At 37.3% G+C, this 25998-nt stretch overlaps 1 protein-coding gene across 7 annotated transcripts in view; it reads right to left on the bottom strand.

Moving 5' to 3' along the window:
• The window catches only part of DLG1 (discs large MAGUK scaffold protein 1), a 280132-nt gene that overhangs the window by 55894 nt on the left and 198240 nt on the right, over positions 1-25998 (bottom strand). For all 7 annotated transcript variants that reach the window (XM_025376048.1, XM_025376049.1, XM_025376050.1 and 4 more), the window contains 2 exons: positions 22757-22913; positions 11747-11849 (listed from right to left, as the gene is read on the bottom strand). In XM_025376048.1, coding sequence (XP_025231833.1) covers positions 11747-11849; positions 22757-22913 — 260 coding nt within the window. The remainder of the gene's footprint in view (positions 1-11746; positions 11850-22756; positions 22914-25998) is intronic.

Genomic DNA, 25998 nt, shown 5'->3' with positions numbered 1-25998 from the left:
CAACTTTTACAGAGGACTTACGAGTCAAGACAGGTTTTCTCACTTCACAGCTCTAGAACTCTCCATTTTGTTTCTTTCAAGTGTTTAAAGACATGATCTCAGATACTGTGAGACTGCCTGAAACTTCACTTACCCCCATTAATCTGAACCTTCTATTTCCTTTGGCTCTATTATCCCTATCCTGTTCAATTTGGATTTTATTCCCAGCAGTTCTTCCTTAGTGTGGGGCTTTAAATGGAAAGGCAGCTATAGTTGGTTAACTGTGTCGTAGGGCCTAGACTGCTCGTGGCCCCTTCATATCTTACTGGAGATTCTTTGCACTCAACATGCAGATTGTATAAAAACTCTTACAGTTCACTCGGTGTTCTCAAATTAACCTACTGCATTTTGTCGTGAGTACTGGTTAACACTGGACTTCTCCTGTTACATCCCCTTACACAGATGCTGATATCAGATGGTTTTGTAGCTGTTAATACCTTGTTTACATCAGCTTATATTTGGGGTTCATAGGATATCTTTCATCTTTTTGTCTAGTTTTATTGTAGATTTTAAACAAATTTTGGTTTGGCTTTCCTAATTTTTTTGAGGGAAAGGAGGAGTTCTGGGCGATCCAGCTTTAAATCTATCTCTTTTTGTTTTTTCTTTCTTTTTTTGAGAGGGAGTCTCGGTCTGTTGTCCAGGCTGGAGTGCAGTGGCACGATCTTGGCTCACTGCAATCTCCCCCTCTGGGGTTCAAGCTACTCTCCTGCCTCAGCCTCCTGAGTAGCTGGGACTACAGGTGCGCCCCACCACGCCCGGCTAGTTTTTGTGTTTTTAGTAGAGATGGGGGTTTCCCCATGTTGACCAGGTTGGTCTCGAACTCCTGACCTTTTGAGTTGTCCACCTTGGCCTCCCAAAGTACTGGGATTTATAGGTGTGAGCCACTGCGTCCAGCCCTCTTTTTGTATTTTCTATTAGTCCCACTGGTTTATGTTTCTATTATTTTACTTCCTAGAAAACAACTAGGAAGTGATGACTTTTCAATATTTATTACCTTTGTTTTTAATTTTACTATTTTAAATGTAACTTATTTGTACTTCTGTATAATTTTATTTTTAATAAAGGCTATGTTTTAGTTTGGAAAATTTCTGAAAATTTAACTGGCTCTCCCAAGCCAGTACGCTGTCGCGCCTGAAACAAGAGAGACTTCTGTGCTTCCTTAGCCCTGAGTTCCTCGTTTCCCTTCACGCTTTGCTTGCTAATTTGTTACTACTTTAAAAGCTCTGCGATGCGTTTTAAATAAGATGCGTATCACGTCTCATGCGGCGCTATCAGCTTTAGCAATTTCGCTGATCTGATTAACAGAAGTCCTAGTGATTTAAAAGTCTACATTTTAGAGATTTAAAAGCTTTCTGTAAAAAGAACACATTACTTTTTACAGTGACGCAGAAAATATCCTTTCTTAATGAGTAACTAAGCTACTACAAAGCAGTTAACATAGTCTCAGATATTAAAAATTTAAGACACTGAAGAGCTAAGTCAATTCCTGATAATTTCTTAAATTTGTGACTTATTTCTTTCACTGTATTCAGATCTTCATATTCACAGTTTTTGCTTAGTCTTCCCACCTACCCCACCTCGCTCTGTTGCTCAGGCCAGAGCAGAGTGGTGCAATTTTGGCTCACTACAGCTTCCGCCTCTTGGGTTCAAGCGATTCTTGTGCCTCAGCCTCCTCAGTAGCTGAAATTACAGGTGTGCATCACCATGCCTGTTTAATTTTTTTGTTAGTAGAGACAGAGTTTCATCAAGTTGGCCAGGCTGGTCTTGAACTCCTGGTTAAAAGGGATCTGCCTGCTTTGGCCTCCCAAAGCGCTGGGATTACAGGCGTGACCCACTGCGCCTGGCCAAGTCTTTGCCTTACTCTTAACAATTCCTCACAGCCACCTTTCTATATGTTCAAAACATACTTCAGCATTTTAAAGTTACTTTTCCTTTAAACCTTCTATTTCATTTACCTAGTTAAGATTCTAACTTTTTCCTTTTGTTTCAATCAATTGATACTTTTAGTCCTATCAATCTCCACATTTTACCCATTCTGTGTATATTTTCTTTTTTTTTTTGAGACGGAGTCTCGCTCTGTCATCTGGGCTGGAGTGCAGTGGCCGGATCTCAGCTCACTGCAAGCTCCGCCTCCTGGGTTTACGCCATTCTCCTGTCTCAGCCTCCCGAGTAGCTGGGACTACAGGCGCCCGCCACCTCGCCTGGCTAGTTTTTTTGTATTTTTTAGTAGAGACAGGGTTTCACTGTGTTAGCCAGGATGGTCTCGATCTCCTGACCTCATGATCTGCCCGTCTCGGCCTCCCAAAGTGCTGGGATTACAGGCGTGAGCTACTGCGCCCGGCTCTGTGTATATTTTCTTAAACAGTCCCACCAATGTATTTTTTTTCTTTACCCCTTTTTTTTTTTTTTTTAAGGTTTTTTTGGAGACAGGGTCTTGCTCTGTCATCCAGGCTGGAGTGCAGTGGCACGATCATGGCTCATAGTAGCTTTGACCTCCTGGGCTCAAGCAATCTTCCTACCTTAGCCTCTCAAGTAGCTGAGCCTACAGGCATGCATCACTATGCCCAGCTCATTTTAAAAATTATTTGCAGCAACAGGGTGTCCTATGTTACCCAGGGGATCTTGAACTCTTAAGCTCAAGTGATCCTCTTGTCTCAGCCTCCCAAAGTGCTAACCACCACACCTATTTTCTTAAGTTTTTATTTTGACAGAAGAGTTTCATCCCTTTTTCAGTTGTCATTTACATTCCTCTCCTAGAAATTACATCAAAACTCAGCAAAGCTGTAATTTTACATAAGAGATTTTCTCCATTCAACATCTTAAAAATTCCTGTATCAAAACCGTATTTCTTGTCATGAAACATATTAGGAAGTATCTGAACTGCTGGCTACAAGTTAGTATGTGTGCGCTTATACGAGGAGAGATATTTAAAAGCTGATTTTTTCATTTGATCTCCCCTTTCAAATTTTAACCTTTGTTTTCACCTCCACACTAGAAGTAAAAAGGTGGAGGAAAGTGAAGAAGAGGTATGGGGGAAATTGGACTTCCTCAGTCTCTTAACATGCAATCCCTATAAAGGAAAACATTCATTTATAACTATAATAAAATAGATTAAACACAGATATTAAACCCAAGAGAAATAACTCTCAAGAGGATGGATACTACAAATTGGCCTACAGAAGAAAAAGGAAAACTATTTTTAAGAAGGCAAGTTAGTTGTTTTAAGTACAATAGCTCTCTGGTATACTCGGAGGATTAGTTCCAGAACCCCACGTATACCAAAACCCATGCGTATTCAAGTCTAACAGGAGGCCTTGTGGAATCCGATAGCCATATGGTTTTTTTTTTTTTTTTTTTTTTCTTTTTTTGAGACGGAGTCTCGCTCTGTCGCCCAGGCTGGAGTACAGTGGCGCGATCTCGGCTCACTGCAAGCTCCGCCTCCCAGGTTCATGCCATTCTCCTGCCTCAGCCTCCTGAGTAGCTGGGACTACAGGCGCCCGCCACCGCGCCCGGCTAATTTTTTGTATTTTTAGTAGAGATGGGGTTTCACCGTGGTCTCGATCTCCTGACCTTGTGATCCGCCCGCCTCGGCCTCCCAAAGTGCTGGGATTACAGGCGTGAGCCACCGCGCCCGGCCCATATGGTATTTTTCTATCCCAGTTTGGTTGAACAGCACGTGCATAAGTAGACACTCACAGTTCAAACCTGTGTTGTTCAAGGGTCAGCTGTAGCACAGGTGTGTAGAAAAATACAGCAAGGAAAGTGGGAAAGCAGGAGACTGAAGGGTCAACTTAGCACAGGCGTGTAGAAAAATACAGCAAGGAAAGTGGGAAAGCAGGAGACTGAAAAAAAATTTAAGGACATATCTTCTACGAAAATCATAAGAAATGACAAATGCCTGCAAATAAATGCCACTAGTCCACTGCAATCTCCCCCGATTATCTCTACCTCTTCTCCCTTTGGTTGGTATAAGAAGTAATAATGAAAATAAAGTCAGGACACTGGGTGTTAGAAATCTACCTCTGTAACTCAAGATTTCAATCAAAGCTTTGAAGCGCAGAAAAGTTAAGTGACTATGGCCTAACCTTTCTAGACTTCAGTCACTTGCAAAAATAGGGATTATAACACCAAACAGTTTCTTGTGAAAATAAACTACATCACAAATATAAGACCTAACCTAGGGGAAAGAGAAAGTAAGTTTAACTTATATATTGAGTTTAATTCTTTCTGCTTTATTTCTTTTATGGTATTATTACAATGTAATTAATGATTTCTGAACAAAAGATTGACATATAAGCTCTGAAAGTTGGCCTAATACTCTTGAGGAACAATAAGATTAAATATTTGAGGTTAGAGACTCCAAGAGTTTAGCTGTAGTTGAAAGAGTGAGAACAGGGTATGGAGACCCATCAAGAACCCCAGAGTTGCCACAGAGATTATTTTAAGCTGAAGGTATCTGAGATTTAACAGATGCAGAGAACAAGCCTTCCTGGAGTTTCTCTAAACTGACCAAAAGGTGCAGCTTCTGAGAAATGCTGTTCCCATAAATACCCTCGCTGAGGGGTCTGATGGCCCCGAAGAATGGAAAGACCCCTCATACCAGTTCAGACAAACGTTACCACAAATTTTATCCCCCATCTCTTCTCCTAAAAACCTGTCTTTCCTAAAGAAATGTCTGTGTTTTTCCAATAAAAGCTGTTTCTCCCTCCTTCCTTTTCCCTACTAGATTCGGTATACAAGTTTTTAACTTTATCTACAAGCTAGCTACAGTATTTCTTTTGTTGCCTCTTGCATCCATATACAAGAAACTTTTTTTTTCATGTTAATCTGTTTTTTCTGTCAGTTTAATTTGCAGGCCCCGTTATTGAACATACAAGGGTGGAGGAAAAGGTTTTTCTTCCCTTAAAAGGAACTAGAAGAAATCTTAACCATTTAACAGCTGTGTAACCAGCAAATTACTTAGTCTCTTTATGGTGTAGCTTATTCAACTGTAACGTAAAATGGGGATAACAGTGCTTACTTAGAGGATTATCTTGGGAATTAAGAGTTAATAAACATAACATGGTTCGTACCATGCATGGCATACAGTTTTACCATTATATTCTATCCCAAGAGGTTCTTTTTTTTTTTTTTTTTTTTTGAGACAGTGTCTCACTCTGTCACCCAGGCTGGAGTGCAGTGGCGCGATCTCGGCTCACTGCAAGCTCGGCCTCCCAGGTTCACGCCATTCTCCCACCTCAGCCTCCCAAGTAGCTGGGACTACAGGCGCCCGCCAGTATGCCTGGCTAATTTTGCTTTTGTATTTTTAGTAGAGACGGGGTTTCCCTGTGTTAGCCAGGATGGTCTCAATCTCCTGACCTTGTGATCCACCCGCCTCTGCCTCCCAAAGTGCTGGGATTACAGGCGTGAGCCACTGTGCCAGGCCAAGAGATTCTTAAACTATAGACTAGGAAGTATTTGATAAAATTTTATAACTTTGGGATATGGAGTCCAAAACAAGTACAGTATTATATTTCCAGTTCCCATGTTTCTTTATTTTTATTTTGAGATGGGGTCTCACTCTGTCGCTGAGGCTCGAGAGTGCAGTGGTGAGATCACAGCAATCCTCTTGCCTCACCTGGGACTACAGGTGTGCACTACCATGCATGGCTAATTAAAAAACTTTAAAAAAACTTTTAGTAGAGATGAGATCTTGCCATGTCCAGGCTGGTCTCGAACTCCTGGGCTCAAGTAATCTTCCCACCTAGGCCTCCCAAAGTGCTGGGATTAGAGGCATGAGCCATCACGTCCAGCTAATTTCTGATAACGATTCTACAAAAAGATTAACAGTAAAGGCCCCCCTCAAAGTGAATTATTCCTTGCCTTTGGAATTAATAAAACTGACAGGAGTTAGAAGATAATGTTCCTTCATATGTCTTGTAGAGATTATTTTTCCTCATAATTAGAATCCAAGTCAAGAAAGTTCAAAGTATATAAGCTCAAAAACCCATAATAGTACTTTTTTGGAAGACTAGTAAGGCAAGCCATAGATCCTAAAAGATAAAAAACTTAATTCTACCAAAAGCTTACCTTTATCTCTTTGTCTGTCTGTATGTATGTAAGATTATCAATAAGGTAGAGAATCCCAAGCCTTTAGGAAAGATACTAACTGCAAGATGATGATTATCAGAGTGTGAGGTGACTCCTTTTGTACTTCTTAAAATAGCGAGCTCACTGAGAAAGAAAATTTGACTCTTCAACTTCTATCTTCGGCCCTCATAGTAGTTATGCTTTGATAATCTAAAATATGTTTTTTTCTTTAAAATGTGCTGTACAACAAAAATACATCTGTTAAAAATATATTAAAACAAAATATGAAGCCATAGTATCAATGATTAATAAGCAGACATAGGTAAGCAGCAATACAGCAATGAGGACAGGTAAATTTTTAAAGTACCCAAAACATACTTTAAAATTTTAACTCTCCTATCTTTGGTCGTCTGTTATTCTTCACCTACGATGTCATTTTTTCTCTCTGCCCATCTAAATCCTATTCATTCTTAGGTTCCCAGTTATGCCTCGATCCCACTCTATGGTATCTTTTATCAGCCAGGCAATATAATCTCCCTCCTTTTAAATTTCTAAGGCAATGCCTGTCTTCTGTGCTCCGCTGGTACTTACTTTGCCTTCATTAGGCAAAAGTACCATAGCCGTGGTAAAAGAATACAGCATACATCACTTCACCAGACTCATCAAGATATTCTCAGTGAAAACTATCTGGACTTTGAAGGCAACAGATCTGGGTATGAATCTTAGCTATTGCTAACTTTGTTATCTAAGTCTACTTCATCCTCTGTAAATAGGGATATTGCTACGTATTTTATGAGAATACAGCAAGCCTTAAATAATAGACACCTAAATAAACATGTAACTATAAACTGTGTAACTGTTATAAAGTAAAAATATCAGTGCTATGAGAAGGAACTAGCTGATACCGTTTGGCTCTGTCCCCACGCAAATCTCATCTTGAATTGCAGTTCCCATAATCCCCACATGTGGTGGGAGGATCACGGTGGGAAGTAATTCAATCATGAGGGTGGTTCCCCCCCATGCTATTCTTGTGACAGTAAGTTCTCATGAGATCTGATGGTTTGATAGGGGCTTCCCCTTTCACTTGGCTCTTACTCTCCTCTCTCCTGCCGCCTTGTGAAGAAGGACATGTTTGCTTTCCGTTCTGCCATGGTTATAAGTTTCTTGACGTCTCTCCAGCCCTTTGAAACTGTGAGTCAATTAAACCTCTTTCCTTTATAAATTACCCAGTCTCGGGTACATCCTTATAGAAGCATGAGAATGGGACAGATAAACTAGCCATCAAAAGAACAGGGGAAAAATACTCTAAGAAAGAAGAGAACGAGCAGAGAATTAGGAAATAATCTGGTACAGCCAAGGGTCTGAAAAAAGGCCTGTATGGTTAGAGCTTAAGGAGCAAAGGAAAGAGTGGAAGGCATGAAGTAAAATCGTATGTGCTGTGCTGTGTACAATTACAAAGAAACTTGCAGGCCTATTAAAGGATTTGGGTTTTATTAAGAGTAAAATGGATATTGTTTTAAATGGGGAATAATTCAACCCAATTTTTGTATTTAAAATGATCCTTTTGGCTGAGGAATAGGGAATGTATTGGAGAAAATTAAGAAAGAAGTGAGGAGACATGTTAGAGGATTTTACAGTAATTCAGGTAAGGGATGATGGTGGCTCTGGCTAGGCTAGTGGCTGTGACTGAGAGGTTGTGAATGGGGAGGGAGTCAAGTATGATTCCTGAGCTTCTGGTTTAAGCACGAATGGAGGTGCCATTTATTGAGCTAGTAAAAAAAGTTAAATTTCATAAACGTTAAATTTGAAACACACTGAGAAATACAGGTAAAGAAATCAAATAGGACATATAAGTGTGGTGTTCAGATGTCTGGAAATAAGACACATATGTGAGAGTAACACAACATAAGAGTAACCCTTGAAACATAGATGTATCTACTAAATAGTTGCTATTTAAATAATCAAAGAATGCAAATTCTCCTTGATACAAAAATGGCTTCATCTATACCAGAATAGGTGAAAGTATTGAATAAAACTAAATAAAAAGAGTACCATCTAGAAAGGCTCATACAAAAGAAAAGTGCAGAAATCACAAAAAGAAGCAAAAAAGAAAGAATAAAGAAGGAAAGACCAAACAATACAAGCACAGTAAAAGATAGTGAGAGGGAAATTCCCGGGCCCATTCAATAACTAACCTAGGATAAGAGTAGCCCACCCTTGCTAACTATCAGTGGAAAGTGTATCTAGTACATATAGGGGTAAATTAAACTTAAGAGCCACTAACTATAAAAATGGTAAAAATTAATGATTTTTTTTTTTTGGACAGGGTCTCCTTCTGCTGCCCAGGCTGGACTGCAGTGGCACGAACACGGCTTACTGCAGCCCCAACCTCCTGGGCTCAAGTGATCCTCCTGCATCAGCTTCCTGTGTAGCTGCGACCACATGCATGTGCCACCATGCCTGGCTAATTTTTGATTTTTTTGTAGAGATGGGGTCTCACTTTGTTGTCTAGGCTGGTGTTGAAGTCCTGAACTCAAGCAGTTCTCCTGCCTCAGCCTCCCAAAGTGCTGGGATTACAAGTGAATCAACTATTTTTGTTCTGTACTATGCTCACTAAGCATTAGAGTAGTTTTTCCTATCAACCAATTTTCCCTCCTGTATCATGACTTGGTATTTTTGCCTGGGTCCGAAAAAATTCTTTCTTAATAAACATTAACAAGAATGTCTGAGTTTTGGCCATTCGGAGTCAATTTTCCCTATATTACGCTGTACCTTTTTAATACAAAGATTATTTCTTTTTATTTCAAGAAAGTTTTCTTGAATGCATTGAATTATAATTTAAGACATTCTCTTCCTTAAAATTATTCTTCAGAAAGTCTAATTACATATATATTGTACAAATAATTACCTTCCATTGCTAACATTTTCTTTTAATCTTTTCGGATTTTCTCGGTTTCATTTTGTCTCCTTTTTCTATTGTATCTTCTATGTCTCCTGGTTTTCTGCAGTGACTCTGTGTTTGTGGCCTAATTTCACTAACTTGGTTGCTTTCTTCTCTCCTGGGTTCTGCCAGCTCAAAGGTAATTTTTTTTGGTTATTGAGTCATCTTTTCCTATAGTTCTTACATTTCTACTTTGTGGTCTTCTTTCAAAGTGAATGCATAAATTGCACAACATTAAGGTTAAATTTTAATCTGATTTGTGTTAATGTTTTTGTGTTGTATGTGCGTGTAGCTAATCTGTTACTAAGCTTTGATGCTTTTCCCCACCTCTTCTTATTATCTTTGTATGAATGTGAGGCTACTTTTAAATTACTTATTACTGGGGCTGGAGATGGTGGCTTACACCTGCAATCCCAGCACTTTGGGAGGCCGAGGCAGGCGGATCACCTAAGGCTCAGGAGACCAGTCTGGTCAACATGGCAAAACCCCGTTGCTATTAAAAATATAAAAATAAGCTGGGCGCGATGGCAGGTGCCTGTAATCCCACCTACAAGGGAAGCGGAGGTTACAGTGAGCTGAGATTGTACCACTGTACTCCAGCCTGGGCAAGAGAGTGAAACTCCGTCTCAAAAAAAAAAAAAAGTACTTATTACTTTGCTACTTTGCTAGAGTAGCTATTTCAGAGTCTACGGGCACAGGAAAGATGGAGGCACAGGACATTTTTAGAGGTTTTAAAACCCAAATACTGTCACATTATCTGATCCTACAGAGGCAGGCTGCTTTATCCAAATATGGGTCCTCTGCTCTTCTAAACCAAACCACATCATGAGTGGCTTCTGCTCCAGCCTGCTCACCCTACTTCCCAAGACCTGCAATAAAAAAGGCTCCTGTTTTTATACCTCAAAAATGAGCCCCTCACCTTTAAGAGGTGCAATTTTATACCATACCCTAAATTTCCGACACTACGAAGCATTCTTAACATTCCATATTTTAACTCTTCCCCTCTTTCCTTGTGGCTTCTGCAAGATCTCAGCTGCTTAAGGAGTCTTTACCTCCACTTGGTTGTCCAGGTATTATACCGACCTTCTTAGTTCTAGTAAATATGAAGTGAAGTTGTGTGGGTAGGAGCATGTGTGTATGTTTTGTTTTTCTTACTGCTTTTGTGTGTTCTGTGTGTTTTGAGGTCAGGGAGCAGATATTAAGTTACCCGTAACCACACCTAAAAAGTTTGTATTCCTTATATAAATGAGAGGCTGTCTATAATACTAAGGAACGAGTGACTGTAACTTGGCTTCCATATAGTGTACCTACGGGGTGGAATGTGTTGGCCAGAAGATAAAAGTACATGGGGTCCCACTGGCAGATTTGTTTCTCACAAAAATTAATGAATTGACCTTCTGACTTCATATGTTAGTCCCTATTGTCTGGTTAATGTGAATTAATATTCAGAATTTACTCCCAATTAAACAAATTTTCCCTTGTTTAGACAGAATCTCCTATACTTAAGACCGACCAAGCAATGCTCAACATGCTACTGTGATCAGCTAAAAAACATACTAGATTAAAAAAACAAATTCTGCTTCAAAAAATAATAAATGTAATTAGTTGATAAATTATGGAATTATTCATTTAGCTCCTTTACTCACATCATTTTTTCCTTCTTCATTATGTTGTTTACGAGCATCAACAAATACGCTATGTATTCCTTTGGGTATTTAAGCTTTTTAAATTCCACTGAGGTTTTACTGGGGTTGTGGTTATGCTGATGTACACTAGAGTCTTACATATGTGTAATACGGCATGACCTCAAATTTTCCATTACCATCTTCTTCCCCTAGGAACTTAGTAAGGTCACACCCATGATACTTTACCATCTAGACACACATTACACCCCAAACTTGGCATTCTTCTCTTTATTTTAAACAGCAGTAACAGCTATTAGAAACGTGTCTTAAATCTTGATATTAATAATTATAACCTAATTAAAAAACTAGAAAAAATCTGGGTGACCTGATTTTTTGGGCATTATTAGTATCTCTGCTTATGGTTTTTATTATTTTTTCAGATCAATAAAGTAGTAAAAGGAACATTAAAAGATAGGTCTTCAGTTACAGAACAGATTAAAAAAAATAAACAGTTAAATTAACCCACATAATGGGGTTATTGTGGGTTAAGCTTGCGGATGCCAGTTCCCACCTCATTAAAAAATACTTTTGGCAGGGCGCAGTGGCTCACGCCTGTAATCGCAGCACTTTGGGAGGCTGGGGCGGGTGGATCACCTGAGGTCAGGAGTTTGAGACCAGCCTGACCAACACGGAGAAACCCCGTCTCTACTAAAAATACAAAAAATTAGCTGGATGTGGTAGTGCACGCCTGTAATCCCAGCTACTTGGGAGGCTGAGGCAGGAGAATCACTTGAACCTGGGAGGCGGAGGTTGGGATGAGCTGAGATCACGCCATTGTACTCCAGCCTGGGCAACAAGAGTGGAACCCCATCTCAAAAACCAAAAAACCAAAAAAACAAACAACTTTTGATTTCAAAAAAGAACTAGGTTCAGACTAAACAAATACTAGATTAGCAAATCAGAAAAAAAAAACCAACACAAAAAAGGAAGCTTGGAAGTTAAACATTATTAAAGAGGAAGAATTTTAAAAACTAAAATAAGCAATAACTACAGACAATAAGAATGTTATTACCTTCAGGTCGATATTGTGCAACAATTGTAACAGCTTGGCCAGCATTTTTCAATGCAGCTGCTGCCTGCTCATGACTAGCGGCTCTGAGGTCAACACTGTTCACCTGTAAATCAAACCACATTTTAATCTGGGAGAAAAGAATCACTTTGATTAGAAATCACAATAGTCTATTCTTTGTGAATACCATAGAATTCTTTGAGTAAGCATGTATTAAAAAATTAGTCGCAATAACTTGACCACTAAAATGTTTCCTGTTCTGATTGACTAAAAATACATTGTGTACTAAAACAAAATACTATCATTCAAAGCTATTTTATTTACTAAAACCACTTTCCTTACTGTCAAGTGAGTAAAACCGAAACATGTTCCCCCAGAAGGCTGAGTATCAATCCACTGAGAAATGCACCTTAATTTGAGAACCTGAAAAATCAAGTGGCATCATTTTGCATACTTTATTTTACTAGGAACTCAAGTAATGGGAGGGAAAGTCATTTTGTTTGTAGCATCCATTCACCTCCTGCCACATTCTCATGCCTACTGCTCAACTCAGTTCCAATTATTTTTCTTCCTGTACAAACTTTATTCCATTCTTTTGGTATAATAGGAAAGCTATTATTTAGAAATATTAAAACAGCTCAGATTTCAAGGACTGGTTTAATTAGAATAAATGTTAATTAAACGAACCAGGAGTCAGTTTTTGAATAAAGAGCCCTTCCTTAGATGAAATAATTATCCAATTCTACCAGTAGGTGCAATCCTACTCCAGAAGAAGAGGCAACTTAATTCTTATTTCTGAAAGGCTGCCAATACTTTGCGCGCATATATATACATAGTGCAAGGTACATTATCTTAAGAGATTGTTCCTTTTCCACAATAAGACAAACTTAAGAGGACATTCATGGAAGCATTATACTTGAATGTAATAAGCTTTAAATACTGAATTAAAAAAAATTAAGAACCAACAATGAATAGAATACAGCAATGTTCAGGACCTTCACTGAAAATTTTTGGAAAGGAACGATCATCATGCAATTTTTACATAAAAACTTGTTGAGTACTAATCTAAAATCTGTTAAAGATCACATATCACTTTTAAAAAATTTGACTATGAGCCCAGAAATTCTTGGGATCATAAATTTACATAAAGAATATTTTAACCATATAAAGATCTGATGTTTTATATTATCTAAAAAGAAACCATTATGCAACTAAATTTAAATACATACCCCTTGAGGCTGGGCATGGTGGCTCACACCTGTTATCTCAGCACTTTGGGAAGCTGAGGTGGGTAGTTCATTTGAGGCCAGGAGTTTCAGACCAGCCTGGCCAACATGGCAAACACCTGTCTCTACTAAAAATACAAAAATTAGCCGGGCATGGTGGCGCATGCCTGTAGTCTCAGCTACTCAGGAGGCCAAGACACGAGAATCACTTGAACCTGAGAGGTGGAGGTTACAGTGAGCTGAGATCACACCACTGCACTCCAGCATGGGTGACAGAGAGAGACACTCTGACTCAAACCACCACCTGCCACTCCCTCAACGAAAACCAAGATCTAAAAATCCTAATATAAACAAATGTAACAATGTGGTTATTAGACAGTATCTCCAGCAGAGGATGGCCATATAAAACTCAATACAATTTATAAATAGTTCTACTTAGTGTATAAAGAAAATCTTCCTAATTCCTGGGAGAACAAGCCAGGCAAGAAATATAAAGAAAGATTTTCATAGATTATTGTAGAAAAGATTAAAAATGTTAATGAATTATTTCTGTGCACCAAACTCTTTTTAAGAGCATAATTTGTTGAACGAAACTACATATTAAAGACTTTCCAGACTATCACTGAACATTTCAATTGAAGATATATTATTAAGGATATTTTAGAATTCCAGTACCGAGAGATGTATTTGCATAAATAGCCTTAGAGTCACTTCTTTTCTTTTACACCAACTTTTTTAAAAATGGAGAAATAATTCACATACCATAGAATTCATTTTTAAAGCATATAGTTTAGTGGTTTTTAGTACATTCGCAAGGTTGTGCAACCAACATCACCACCTAATTTCAAAATATTTTCATCACCCCAAAAAGAACCTCTGTATCCACTGAGTCACTCCTGTGTCTCCTCTCCATCACTGGCAACTACGATTCTACTTTCTAACCATATGAATTCCCCTATTCTGTATATTTCAAATAAATGGGATATATAATATGGAGCCACTTGTGCTTGGCTTCTTTCACTAACACATTTCCAAGGTTCATCTTTGGAGCGTGTATCAGTACTTCATTCCTTATTATGGCTAAATAATGCTCCACTAAAATCCATTAAAAATGGATTTGCCACTTTTGCTTATCCATGTCCTTAAATTTATACTTCAATTTATTTATTTTATTCTTTTTGATACTATTATAAATGAATTTTTTCTTTCTCTATCCTGCAAATTTACTGACATTGTTTATTAGCTTGATAGTCTGCTGTTGTATTTAAGATTTTTTCTATACAAGATTATGTCATCTGCAAATAGAAATAGTTTTCTTGCTTTTTATTCTGGTAGCCTTTTTAAAAAAAATCTTGCCTAAATTCTAGAACCTCCAGGACAATGTTGAATCAAAGTAGGAAGAACAGATACCCTTGTCTTGTTCCTGATTTTAGAGGGAAAGCTTTCAGTGTCTCACCAGTTAGTATGATGTCAGCTACAGGGTTTCCAGAGATACCCTTTATCAGGCTGAAGTTCCCTTTTACTCCCAGTTTATTCAGTGTTTTTATCATGAAAAGCTGTTGGTTTACGACAATTGCTTTTCTGTGTCTACTGAGGTATCATGTGCTTTATGTCCTTGATTAAGATGGTGTCTTTTTGGTTTTTCTACGTTGAACTAACCATGCATTCCTTGAATAAATTCCATTTGGTTATGGTACATCATCCTTTTTCATGCTGTTTGGATCCAGGTTGTTATTTGGTTGATTTTTACATCTATATTCATATGGGATATTGATTTGCAGTTTTTTCTTCTCGTGATGTCTTTGGTTTGGTATAAGGATAATACTGGCCACACAGAATGAGCTGGAAAGCATTCCTCATTGCTTATTCCCTTTTGGGGAAGAGTTTGTGAATGATTGGTGTTAATTCTTTAAATGTTTGGCAGAACGCACCAGTGCAGCCATCTGGTCCTGGGATTTTTGTGTTTTTTAAGTTTTTGATTACTAATTCAATCTCCTTACTTGTTTTAAATCTATTAAAATTTTCTGTTTCTTCTTGAGTTAGTTTCAATAGTTTATGTTTTTCTAGAAATGTATTATAGAGTATGTAACTATAAAATATATATCATCTACGACTATATAATGATATATATTATAAATGTCTTTTGCCTTTAGTAATAATTTTTTTCTTAAAGTGTACTTTGATATTAGTATAGCCACAGTAGGTGTCTTTTGGTTACTTTTTGTGTAATGTATCTTTTCCACCTGTTTACTTTAAACCTTGTGTCTTTCAGTCTAAAGTGTCTCTTGTAGACCTTGTATAGTTGGATTCTGTTTTTTAACCTACTCTATCAACATCTTTGGCCTTTTAACTGGAGTGCTTAATCCATTTATATTTAATATAATTACTGATAATGTAGACTTCACTTAATTTGGTGATTTGTTCTATGTCTTTTCTTTCTCTATTCCTCAATTACTACATTATTTTTATATTAGATATTTCCTAGTGTACCATTTTAATTCCCATGTCATTTATTTCTTAGTGGTTATCTTGGATTGTAAAGTAAAAATTTAAAGTCAGAGGTGGTGGCTCCCGAGTGCAATCCCAGTGACTCAGGTGGCTCAGGCAAGAGGACTGAAGCAGGAGCATCACTTGAGTACAACACTTTGAGGCCTGGCTGGGCAACACAGAGAGACACTTATCTCTAAAAAAATAAAGAAAAGAAATTTAGCTGGATGTAGTGGTGCACACCTGCAGCCCAGCTACTCGGGAGGCTGAGGCAGGCGGACTGCCCGAGTGAGTAAGTTTGAGGCTGCAGTGAGCTATGATTGTGCCACTGCACTCCAGCCTGGGTGACAGAGTGAGATGCTACCTCTAAAAATAAACAAGTAAACAAACAAACATTTTATGAGAACCAGTTTATTTACCCCCTTGTGCTGGTGTCATATTAATTATATGTTTATACAATGTGTGCACATCAATTTGTAATTATTGCTTTATTCAGTTGTTTTAAAATCAGGTTGGAGAAAAAAAGAGTTGCATATAAAATAATACCCGTATGTTGTTTTATATTTACCCATGTGGTTGCCTTTACTTATGCTCTTTATTTCTTCGTGTGGATTTGAGTTACTCTCTAGTTTCCTTTCATTTTAGTCTGAAGGATTCTCTTTATTATTTCCTATAGGGCAGGTTTTTGAGAGATGAACTCCTTCAGCTTTTGTTTACCTGGCAATGTCCCGATTTCTTCTTTGCTTCCAAAAGACAGTTTTGCTGGATATAGAGTTCTAGTCAACAAAGTTTTTTTCTTTTCAGAATTTTGAATATGTTATTTCACTGCTTTCTGACCTCCACGGTTTCTGATGAGAAATCAGCTATTAATCTTGTTGAGGATCCCTTGCATGTGATGACTTACTTCTTTTTGCTGCTTTCAATATTCTGCCTTCGGCTTGAGACAGTTTGATTGTAATGTGTCTATGTTGTAGATCTCTTTAAATTAATTCAACTTGGAGTTCATTGAGGTTCTTAGATTAATGGTTTTAATCAAGTTTTAGAAGTTTTGGGTGAGTATTTATTCAAATATTCTTTCTTCCTTTTTCTCTCTTTCCCGTCCTTCACACACTCTCATTATGTTGGTAAACTTGATAGTATCCCATAGGTCTCTGAAGCTGTTAATTTTTCTTCATTCTTTCTTTTTTTTGCTGTTGTTCAGTTCTTCAGCATCAAAATCTCAATCGACCCATCTTCAAGTTTGCTGATTCTTTCTTCTGCCAGCTCAAATCTGCTGTTGACCTTGTCTAGATAATTTTTCATTTAAGTTATTGTACTTTTCAACTCCAGAATTTCTATTTGGTTCTTACATATAATTTCTAACTCTTTACTGATATTTTTTACTTGGTGAGATATTGTTCCTTTACTTTCATTTCAGTCTATCGGATAGTTTTCTTTTATTCCTTGAACATATTTAAAATACCTGGTTTAATGTCTTTGTCTAGTATGTTCAATGTCTGACCTCCCCTAGGAACAATATCCATTGATTGTGTTTTTCTCCTGCACAGGGGCCATACCTTTTTTTCTGCTTTCCTCACAATTTTGTGATGAAAAATAGGCATTTAAAATAAATATAATATGGCAACTCTGGATAGCAGAACTGTCCTCTTATCTAGGCTTGTCATTGCTGTCTGTTAGTGAGTTTTCTTAATGTTACAAAGTCCGTATTCTTTGTCGTATCTGGCCACTGAAGTCTCTGTCTGGTTAGCTTAGTGGTTAGTTAATGACTGAACAGATATTTCCTTAAATGCCTAAAATTTATAAATCGTCCGCAAGGGCTACATGTGCATGTCGGGGGCCCACTTTGTAATACTCTGATAAGGAGTTAACAACTGCCTGAAACCGCTTGCGCAGAAGCTCATGATCAGGCAGAGGTGACGGTTTAAGGCCTTTTCTGGTCTTTCCTGAGCATGCGCACAGCCCTGAACGTGTGTGTGGCCTTCTGGTTCCAAGGAATACACTGGAGGTTTTCAAAGGCCTTATGGAGAATTCATTCCTCCAATTTTCCTTTTACATTTTCTGACTGGTCTACTATTCCCTAGTGCTTTCAGGGCATTTCCCTAGAGAAGTTCAGTAAGCATTGAAATTTTAAGGTTACTGATGCATACTGCTAAACATAATGCTGTATTTAACTGCACTCACATTAGGGTGAGCTACTTCCCTGGACTAGCTGAGACTTCCAGTTTTAGAATTGAGACCAAAGGTTTCCAGACATGGGGCATTCAGTTCTAAAACCATGACTGTTCTGGGCGAACTAGGTTGAGCTGGTTGGTCTCACACACTTTAGCACTGTGGCAATGACCTATATAAAGTTGTTCCAAATGGACAATTTAAAAACGTCTATTACTGAACTCTAGGCTAAATGAAAATTTATTTTGACATAAAGTGTGAAGTGAGGCTCTAAGCTAATTTTATTTCCCTAAATAACTAGGTAATATGCTCAACAATATTTATTTTTTAAGTCCATTCCTTACCACTAACTTTTCCTTATCATACTGTAACTTACTTTAATAAATTACAGTATATTTTATAATGAAATGTAGACATTTGAACAGCTCAGCTGAAAGGATTTTGCTTACCGTATAAATCATGAAACCACTACCCCCAACAAGACATGTATCTTTTCCATCAATGTTCAGCTGTGCACTTCTATAGTCAGTCCCAATCACTGGCAACCGCTTTCTGACTTACAGCACAAGTTAGTGTTACCTGCTCATGATGATCATGTAACTGGAATTATACGGTATGTATTTTTGTTATGTGTTTTGCGTTTCAGCAGTTGTTCCTCTTAATTGCTGAGTAGTATTATATTGTGTAAACATACAATTGAGCAATTTTCCTGTTGATGGAAACGTGGGTCATTTCAAGATCTAGATGATTATGAATAAGGCTGTTAAGAATGTTTTTGTCAAAGTGTTTTTGTCGACATACGCTTTCATTTGTCCTGGGTAAAACCTGGGTGGTAAGATTAGATGTATGTTTAACTCCTTAAAAACCTTCCTAAAAGTTCTTGTAGTGGTATATACAACTTTATATGTCCACTAGTAGTCAATGAGGGTTGCAGTTGCTCCAGATCCTCATCAGTGAACGATGCTGTTTTTTTCTTTTGTGGTTCAACTAAGTGGGATATCGTATTTCATTATGACTTCAAGAATACCTATTTTTATCTAGGCAAATTCAATCTTTTTTAGTGTATAGTTAAGTTTTGGCAAATGTGAATTTCGTGCAGCCACCCACAATCAAAATATAGAACAATTACATCACTCTTATTCGAATCCCTACAAACCTCTTCATTCATCGTGGTCTGTGCACTTCTCTGATGCCTAATGTTAAGCACCTTTTCACGTGCTTACTGGCCATTCACATATCTTTTGTGATGTATCTGTTCAAGTCTTTTGTGTATTTTTAATTGGGTTACTCATCTTTTTATTGTTGATTTGTAGGAGATATTTATATATTCTGGATATAAGTAGTATGTCATGTATGTGCTGAGAATATTTTTTTAGCACTGTGTGGTTTGCCTATTTGGTTTTTTATCTTTTTTTTTTGAGACAGGGTCTTGCATTGTTGCCCAGGCTGGAGTGCAGTGGTGGGATCAAAGCTCACTGTAGCTTCAAACACCTAAGCTCAAGTGATCCTCCTGCCTTAGCCTCCCACGTAGCTGGGACTACAAGTGTCCACCACTATATCTGGCTAAAAAAAAATTTGTTTTTTAAAAGATGGGTCTTGCTATGTTGATCAGGCTGGTCTCAAACTCCTGGCCTCAGGCGATCCTCCTGCCTCAGCCTCCTGAGTCACTGGAATTATAAGCAAGAGTCACCTCACCCAACGTTCTTGGTTTCTTAATGTCATCTTCTTTATGGTTAGTGTTTTATGCATTTTGTTCAAGGAACTGTTACCTCCTCTAGGCCTGCAAACATAGTCTCTGATATTTTCTTCTAGGAAGATTATGGTTCTGAGTTTTACATTTAGATCTATAATCCATCTAGAATTAAATTTTATGTCTGGAGTAAGACTGGTTTAGATTTATAATCTTATATACAGATACCTAAGTATTATAGCACCATTTGTTAAAAAGATCTTCCCTTCTCTATTGAACTGACTTGGTAGCCCTCTGGTACTATTTAGGAAATTTATCTAATCCACATTCACTAAGATTTTCTTTTATGTTTTCTTTTAGAAGTTTAGTTCTATGGTCCATTTCAAGTTAATTTTTCTATACGACATGAAGTAAGATATGAGATTCTTCTTCTTTTCCTTGTGTCTGCTTGTTCTATTAATTAAAGAAGAGGGCAATTAAATCTCCAAATGTGACTGCAGATTTGTCCATTTCCTTCCTCAGTTCTGATCATTTATACTGCACGTATTTTGAAAATATTACTAGGTATGTCTTCTTGATGAAATGACACTTTCATAATTCTCGCTGCTTTTATAATTATGAAATCTATGTACAATAACATTATTTGTCTTAAATTCTATTTTGTGTCATATTAAAACAGTAGCTTTAGTATACTATTTGCATAGTATACCTTCTTTCACTCTTTTACTTACACACATGAGCCTTTATATTTAAAGCAAATTTCTGATAAAAAGTATATAGTTTGGTCTTGCTTTTTTGAACCAAGCTGACAATTTCTGCATCTTAAAATTGTGGCTTTTTTTTTTTTTTTTTTTGAGACGGAGTCTTGCTCTGTCGCCCAGGCTGGAGTGCAGTGGCCGGATCTCAGCTCACTGCAAGCTCCGCCTCCCGGGTTTACGCCATTCTCCTGCCTCAGCCTCCCGAGTAGCTGGGACTACAGGCGCCCGCCACCTCGCCCGGCTAGTTTTTTGTATTTTTTAGTAGAGACGGGGTTTCACCGTGTTAGCCAGGATGGTCTCGATCTCCTGACCTCGTGATCCGCCCGTTTCGGCCTCCCAAAGTGCTGGGATTACAGGCTTGAGCCACCGCGCCAGGCCGACTTTTAAGATTAGATATAGACACGAAAATTTAAGCTGCCATAGTTTCAGATTAGATACAGTTAAGATATAGGCAAGATAGAGATAAGGCATACTTTCAGATTAGATATACATAAGATACAGTTAAGATAAGATATAGGTAAGATATAGATAAGATACAGCTTCAGATTCCATATAGATAAGAAAATTTAAGCTGCTGCAGTTTCAGCTTCTTGGGAGGCTCAGGCAGGAATATCGTTTGAGCCCACAAGTTTGAGGCTATAATGGTGCTCTATGATTGTGCCTGTGAATGGCCACTGTACTCCAGCCCAGGCAATGTGCTGAAGCCCTGTCTCTTAAAAAAATGAAAGAAAAAAGAAAAGAAAATTTATAAACTTGAACTACAAGGAGACAGAGTTGTAACTATGAAATTGGGGTTAAAAGACATGAAAAACAGATTAACATCCACTCATAGGAGTTTAGGGACAGAGTACATACAACATGGGAAAGGCGAAATTTGAAAAGACAATGGCTAAGTCTCCAGAATTGATGAAAGAAGTTTTTACAACTGATGAAAGACATGACTCCTCTGATTCAGTAGGCATAATGAATTCCAAACAGAGCAAATAATATGCTACACACAGACACAGTTTCACATTTTAGTGAAACTGCAACACATCAAAGACAAAGCATCTTAAAAGCAACCAGAAACCACCCCCTCACAAATCACCTACAAATAAGAGAGTAGACTTTTTTTGTTAAATAGAAACAAAACACGCCAGACAACATAAAATAGTATCTTCAAAACACTGAGAGATAACAGCTATCAACCTGTAATTCTAGATTGAACTAACTTTTAAAGTGAAATAAAATAAAGATACTTTCAGATAAAGTCTAGAATAGTTACGATTAAGGAACCATTGCTGAAAGCACAAACCAAGGGCTTGCACACTATGGTGCATTTAGATATTTGAAGGGCATTTTTGCTTTTTACAATGACTAGGGAGTTTTACTCGCATGTAGCATGCATATCTACTAGCATATCTACTATATGAAAACTTTGAGAAAAGGGAAATTTTTGGCCGGGCGTGGTGGCTCACGCCTGTAATCCCAGCACTTTGGGAGGCCGAGGCGGGTGGATCACGAGGTCAGGAGATCGAGACTATCCTGGCTAACACAGTGAAACCCCGTCTCTACTAAAAATACAAAAAAATTAGCCAGGCGTGGTGGCGGCGCCTGCAGTCCCAGCTACTCGGGAGGCTGAGGCAGGAGAATGGGCTGAACCCGGGAGGCAGAGCTTGCAGTGAGCCGAGATTGTGCCACTACACTCCAGCCTGGGCAACACAGCGAGATTCCATCTCAAAAAAAAAAAAAAAAGAAAGTAAAGGGAAATTTTCTATAAAGAGCAAGACAGTCCTACAAAACAAGTAACTGTCCAATCCAAATGCCGTTAGTAGTCCACTGAGAAACACAGAAGGAGGAAGATACAAGATGGGATGGTAAACAAAAATTGTATGACCTGTGGATTAACTTTTAATAAACAAAAATAAAAATTACAATTTATGGGTATAAACATGAAACAGAAGTAAAATACTAGACATGGCATGATTTAGAATTAAAGTTTCCCAAAGTCTGTGTGTCACATAGAACTATTGGTAAGTTTTAGCCAAAAATTGTAGAGGTAACAACAAAAGCACACAAATTGAAAGTGAAAAGAGGAGAAAAGATGACACAAATATCAAGCCAAAAAAAAAAAAAAAAAAAATCAGCCACATTAGACAATACAGATTCTAGGGCAAAACCACTATTATAAATCAAGATGTTCATTACATGATAACGACTATAAAACTATGTGTACCTAATAACACAATTTCAAAAGACATACTAAAAAAAGCTAGTGCTATGAGGATCAACTGCTGAACCCATATTTGGGTAGCTTTAAAAAAATCGTATTTGGATAGCTTTAAAAACCTCAGTAGATCAAGAAGATAGATCAAGAAGGTAACAGATTAAAGTATAAAGAAGTACACAAGTAACAAGCTTGAGTTAATAGACACATAGCAAACTTTCCAGTCAACGAATAGAGAACACATAATTTCTTCAAGCACATTTATAAAAACTGACCCCTTAGAAGAGTCAAATATCAAAAGAAAACCTATCATACAATAATATATTCTCTGACACTACAATTCTACAATTAAGCTGTAAAATGGTAAGAAGATAACCAAGCTAACCCCGTTACTTTAGGATGTTAAAAAAAAGACCTTGCTTTAAAAATAGGTCCAGTGAAAATAATAAAAACATGATCCTGACTAACACGTCTTACCGATATAATACGATCTCCTTTTCTGAGCTCTCCACTTAGATCGGCAGGTCCTCCGGCTAAGATAAAGGAAATAAATATTCCTTCTCCATCTTCTCCTCCTACAATGTTGAAACCAAGGCCCGTTGAGCCACGATGAAGAACAACTTTTCTAGGTTCCCTAAAATTTAAAAAAATATTGAGTATCTTGGAAATTTTATATAAAACCTGACATTCTATCAGTGAGAACTACCTACTGATAATTTTTATGTTATCAAACTACAAAGAAAGCTAGATAAAATATAAATGGTTTTCCTAAAACTATGGGATAAAGAGATTCTAAGCCTAAAAATCAAAGGAAAAAATCTAATTTTACATAAAAGCAAAAAAACTTGTTATATAAAACAGAAATGAAACCAAAACAGAAAAAAAAGTGGAAATTTAAAAATAGTATAAGAGCCTATCAGGAAATACACATACTCATGAAAAGCTGATGTTGCACACACTTTATTACCTTCAAAGCAATCACTCCCCCTACTTACATGTTTAAAAGGCAGCTATCCTTTTGTCTTAGAGAAGGTAGGCCCTTTCTCCAGTCTCAAAGGGATGAACTGTAACCAACCTAAGCGAGACATTGCAATCCCATGCCCCTTTGCTAAGGTGAGAGTATAACCCCATTCTAGCCTCTGGTAAACGAAGGGAAATTTTACTGTCATTTTCTAAAGACAGACAAACCTTATCAAGGACAAAGCGTCTTTGCTACCTTCCTTTCCTCAAAAACCAAAACAAAACAAACAAAACCCCACACGACTGAGTAATGCAATCCCTTTACTGGTCTGGACATACTATAGTCAGGAAGGTGAAACCAAGAGTATACTAAAGACACCATGGGCCTAAGGTTGCTATACCAACCTGGGAATTGCCCATCTTCAGGCTTTTTATATGAAATAATTAAAACCTATCTGCAGGGGCACAGGTAGGTTTTACCATATTGGTGATGTTTTATTTCCTGTATTAGATGATGAATTCTGGGTTGAGTGTTGCTATCATGCTTTAAAATGTGTATGAATTAGGATTTTATATTAGGAAATTATACTTGATTAAAAAATACTCAGCTGAAATTCAACAGTATTTCCAGGGGAAAATACACTCTGATTTTCAAATAATACAAGCACATGAAAAGGTGCTCAACCTCATTAGTCACTAGGGAAATAGATATAAAAATAATGAGATACTTCAGGTCTACTAGGATGGCTATAAAAAAAAAACCCACAAAACAAAATAACAAGTGTTGATGAGGATGTAAAGAAATTACAACTCATACATTACTGATGAGAATATGAAATGGTGCAGGCACTACGAAAAACAGTTTGGCCGGGCGCGGTGCCTCACGCCTGTAATCCCAGCACTTTGGGAGGCCGAGGCGGGCGGATCACAAGGTCAGGAGATCGAGACCACGGTGAAACCTCGTCTCTACTAAAAATACAAAAAATTAGCCAGGCACGGTTGTGGGCGCCTGTAGTCCCAGCTACTCGGGAGGCTGAGGCAGGAGAATGGCGGGAACCCGGGAGGCGGAGCTTGCAGTGAGCTGAGATCCGGTCACTGCACTCCAGCCTGGGCGACAGAGCGAGACTCCGTCTCAAAAAAAAAAAAAAAAAAAAAAAAAAAAAAAAAAAGAAAAAAAGAAAAACAGTTTGGTGGTTCCTCAAAAAGCTAAGATAGCATTACCATATGACCCAGCAATTCCACCCTTAGGTATATATCCCAAGTAACTGAAAGCAGTGATTTGGACAGATACTTGCATGTCAGTATTTATTATAGCATTCCTCACAAAAACCAAAAGGTGAAAATAACTCAAGTGCCCATCATGAGATGAATAAACAAAATGTGGCACATATGTATAATGGAACAGTACTGTCATAAAAACAAATGAAATTCTGATACATGCTAACAAATGAGTGTATCTTGAAAACATTACTGTAAGTGAAACAGTCCAGTCACAAAAGGACAAATATTATATGGTTCCACTTATATAAACTATCCAGAATAGGCAGATTCATAGAGACAAAGAGTAGATGAAAGGTTACCAAAGGTTAATTACTGCTTAATGGTCACAGAGTTTGTCTGAAGTAATGAAAAGGTTTTGGAAATAGTGATGGGTGCACAAAATTGTGAATGCAATTAACACTACTGAACTGTACACTTAAAAATAGTTAAAATGTCAAATTTTGTTACATATATTTCACTACAATTTTTAAAAACTGATGTAATATACCACAAATTGAATTGTATACTTTAACTAGGTGAAATTTATGGTATGTCAATCATATCTCAATAAAGCTGTTAAAAAATAAACTTTAGAACCAAAGTTTAGGTGTATTGTGAATTTTTTTTTTTACTTTTTTGATATTGGTAACGTCTGAAAGACTGCTTAAGGTCAAATTGTGAAGAACTTGTAATGTTGGAAAGATTTTGTACTTCACTATTACAAAGTAGTGTGATTATCAAAAGGGAGTGGCAAAATATACACCATTTTAAGAAGATATATCCAGTAATGAACCACCTGATTTTCACAGAAAAGTATGAAAACAGGTCGTCTTGTTATGCAATAATACTTCAAAGTGCAATGCAATATTCTAGACAAGAGTTCAAGTGAAGAAGCATGAGGAACAGTAATCAAGGTGCAAACATAACTTATTTTTTAGTTTGTAAAATATGCAAAGAGATTAAACACTAGATAAGCCATCCACTATTATAGTTTCCCTCTTTACTGCCTTAAATAGGCACTGTTAGAAAGTAACAAAAATAAATGGCAATGAAAGGTCACTCTAGAAGCACTGCCTGAAGACTAGCAGCCTTGGATATTCCTGTTACAAATTAGAACACTATTCTTTCTGCTAATTTTTGTCCCAAACACAATTACTGACAACCTATTAAGTTTTCAACATTGCTAATTATTTATGAAAGAAAAGTGAAAGCACTCTTATCTGTCCTTAAGATCATTGCCTAGAATCAGGAGTCTGATAACTAAAAAATAATAATAATGCTAACAATAATGTAACCAATAAACGTTAAGAACAGACATTACTTGTACATATTTTAATGTTGAATCTATAATATAAAAAACATGTACAAATTATAAAGCAACCTGTACAGTGTCTTATTACTATATTGAATAATATGAAAAAGATCTACAATGCTTTTTCTCCCATTTTTTTCTACCTCATTAGAATTCTTTGGGACTAAAAAGATAGTTAATCTATAAA

The sequence above is a fragment of the Theropithecus gelada genome, chromosome 2 (genome assembly GCF_003255815.1).
Source record: "Theropithecus gelada isolate Dixy chromosome 2, Tgel_1.0, whole genome shotgun sequence".
NCBI lineage: Eukaryota > Metazoa > Chordata > Mammalia > Primates > Cercopithecidae > Theropithecus > Theropithecus gelada.
The sequence above is the reverse complement of the archived record's forward strand: the minus strand, read 5'-3'. Positions and strand labels throughout refer to the sequence as shown.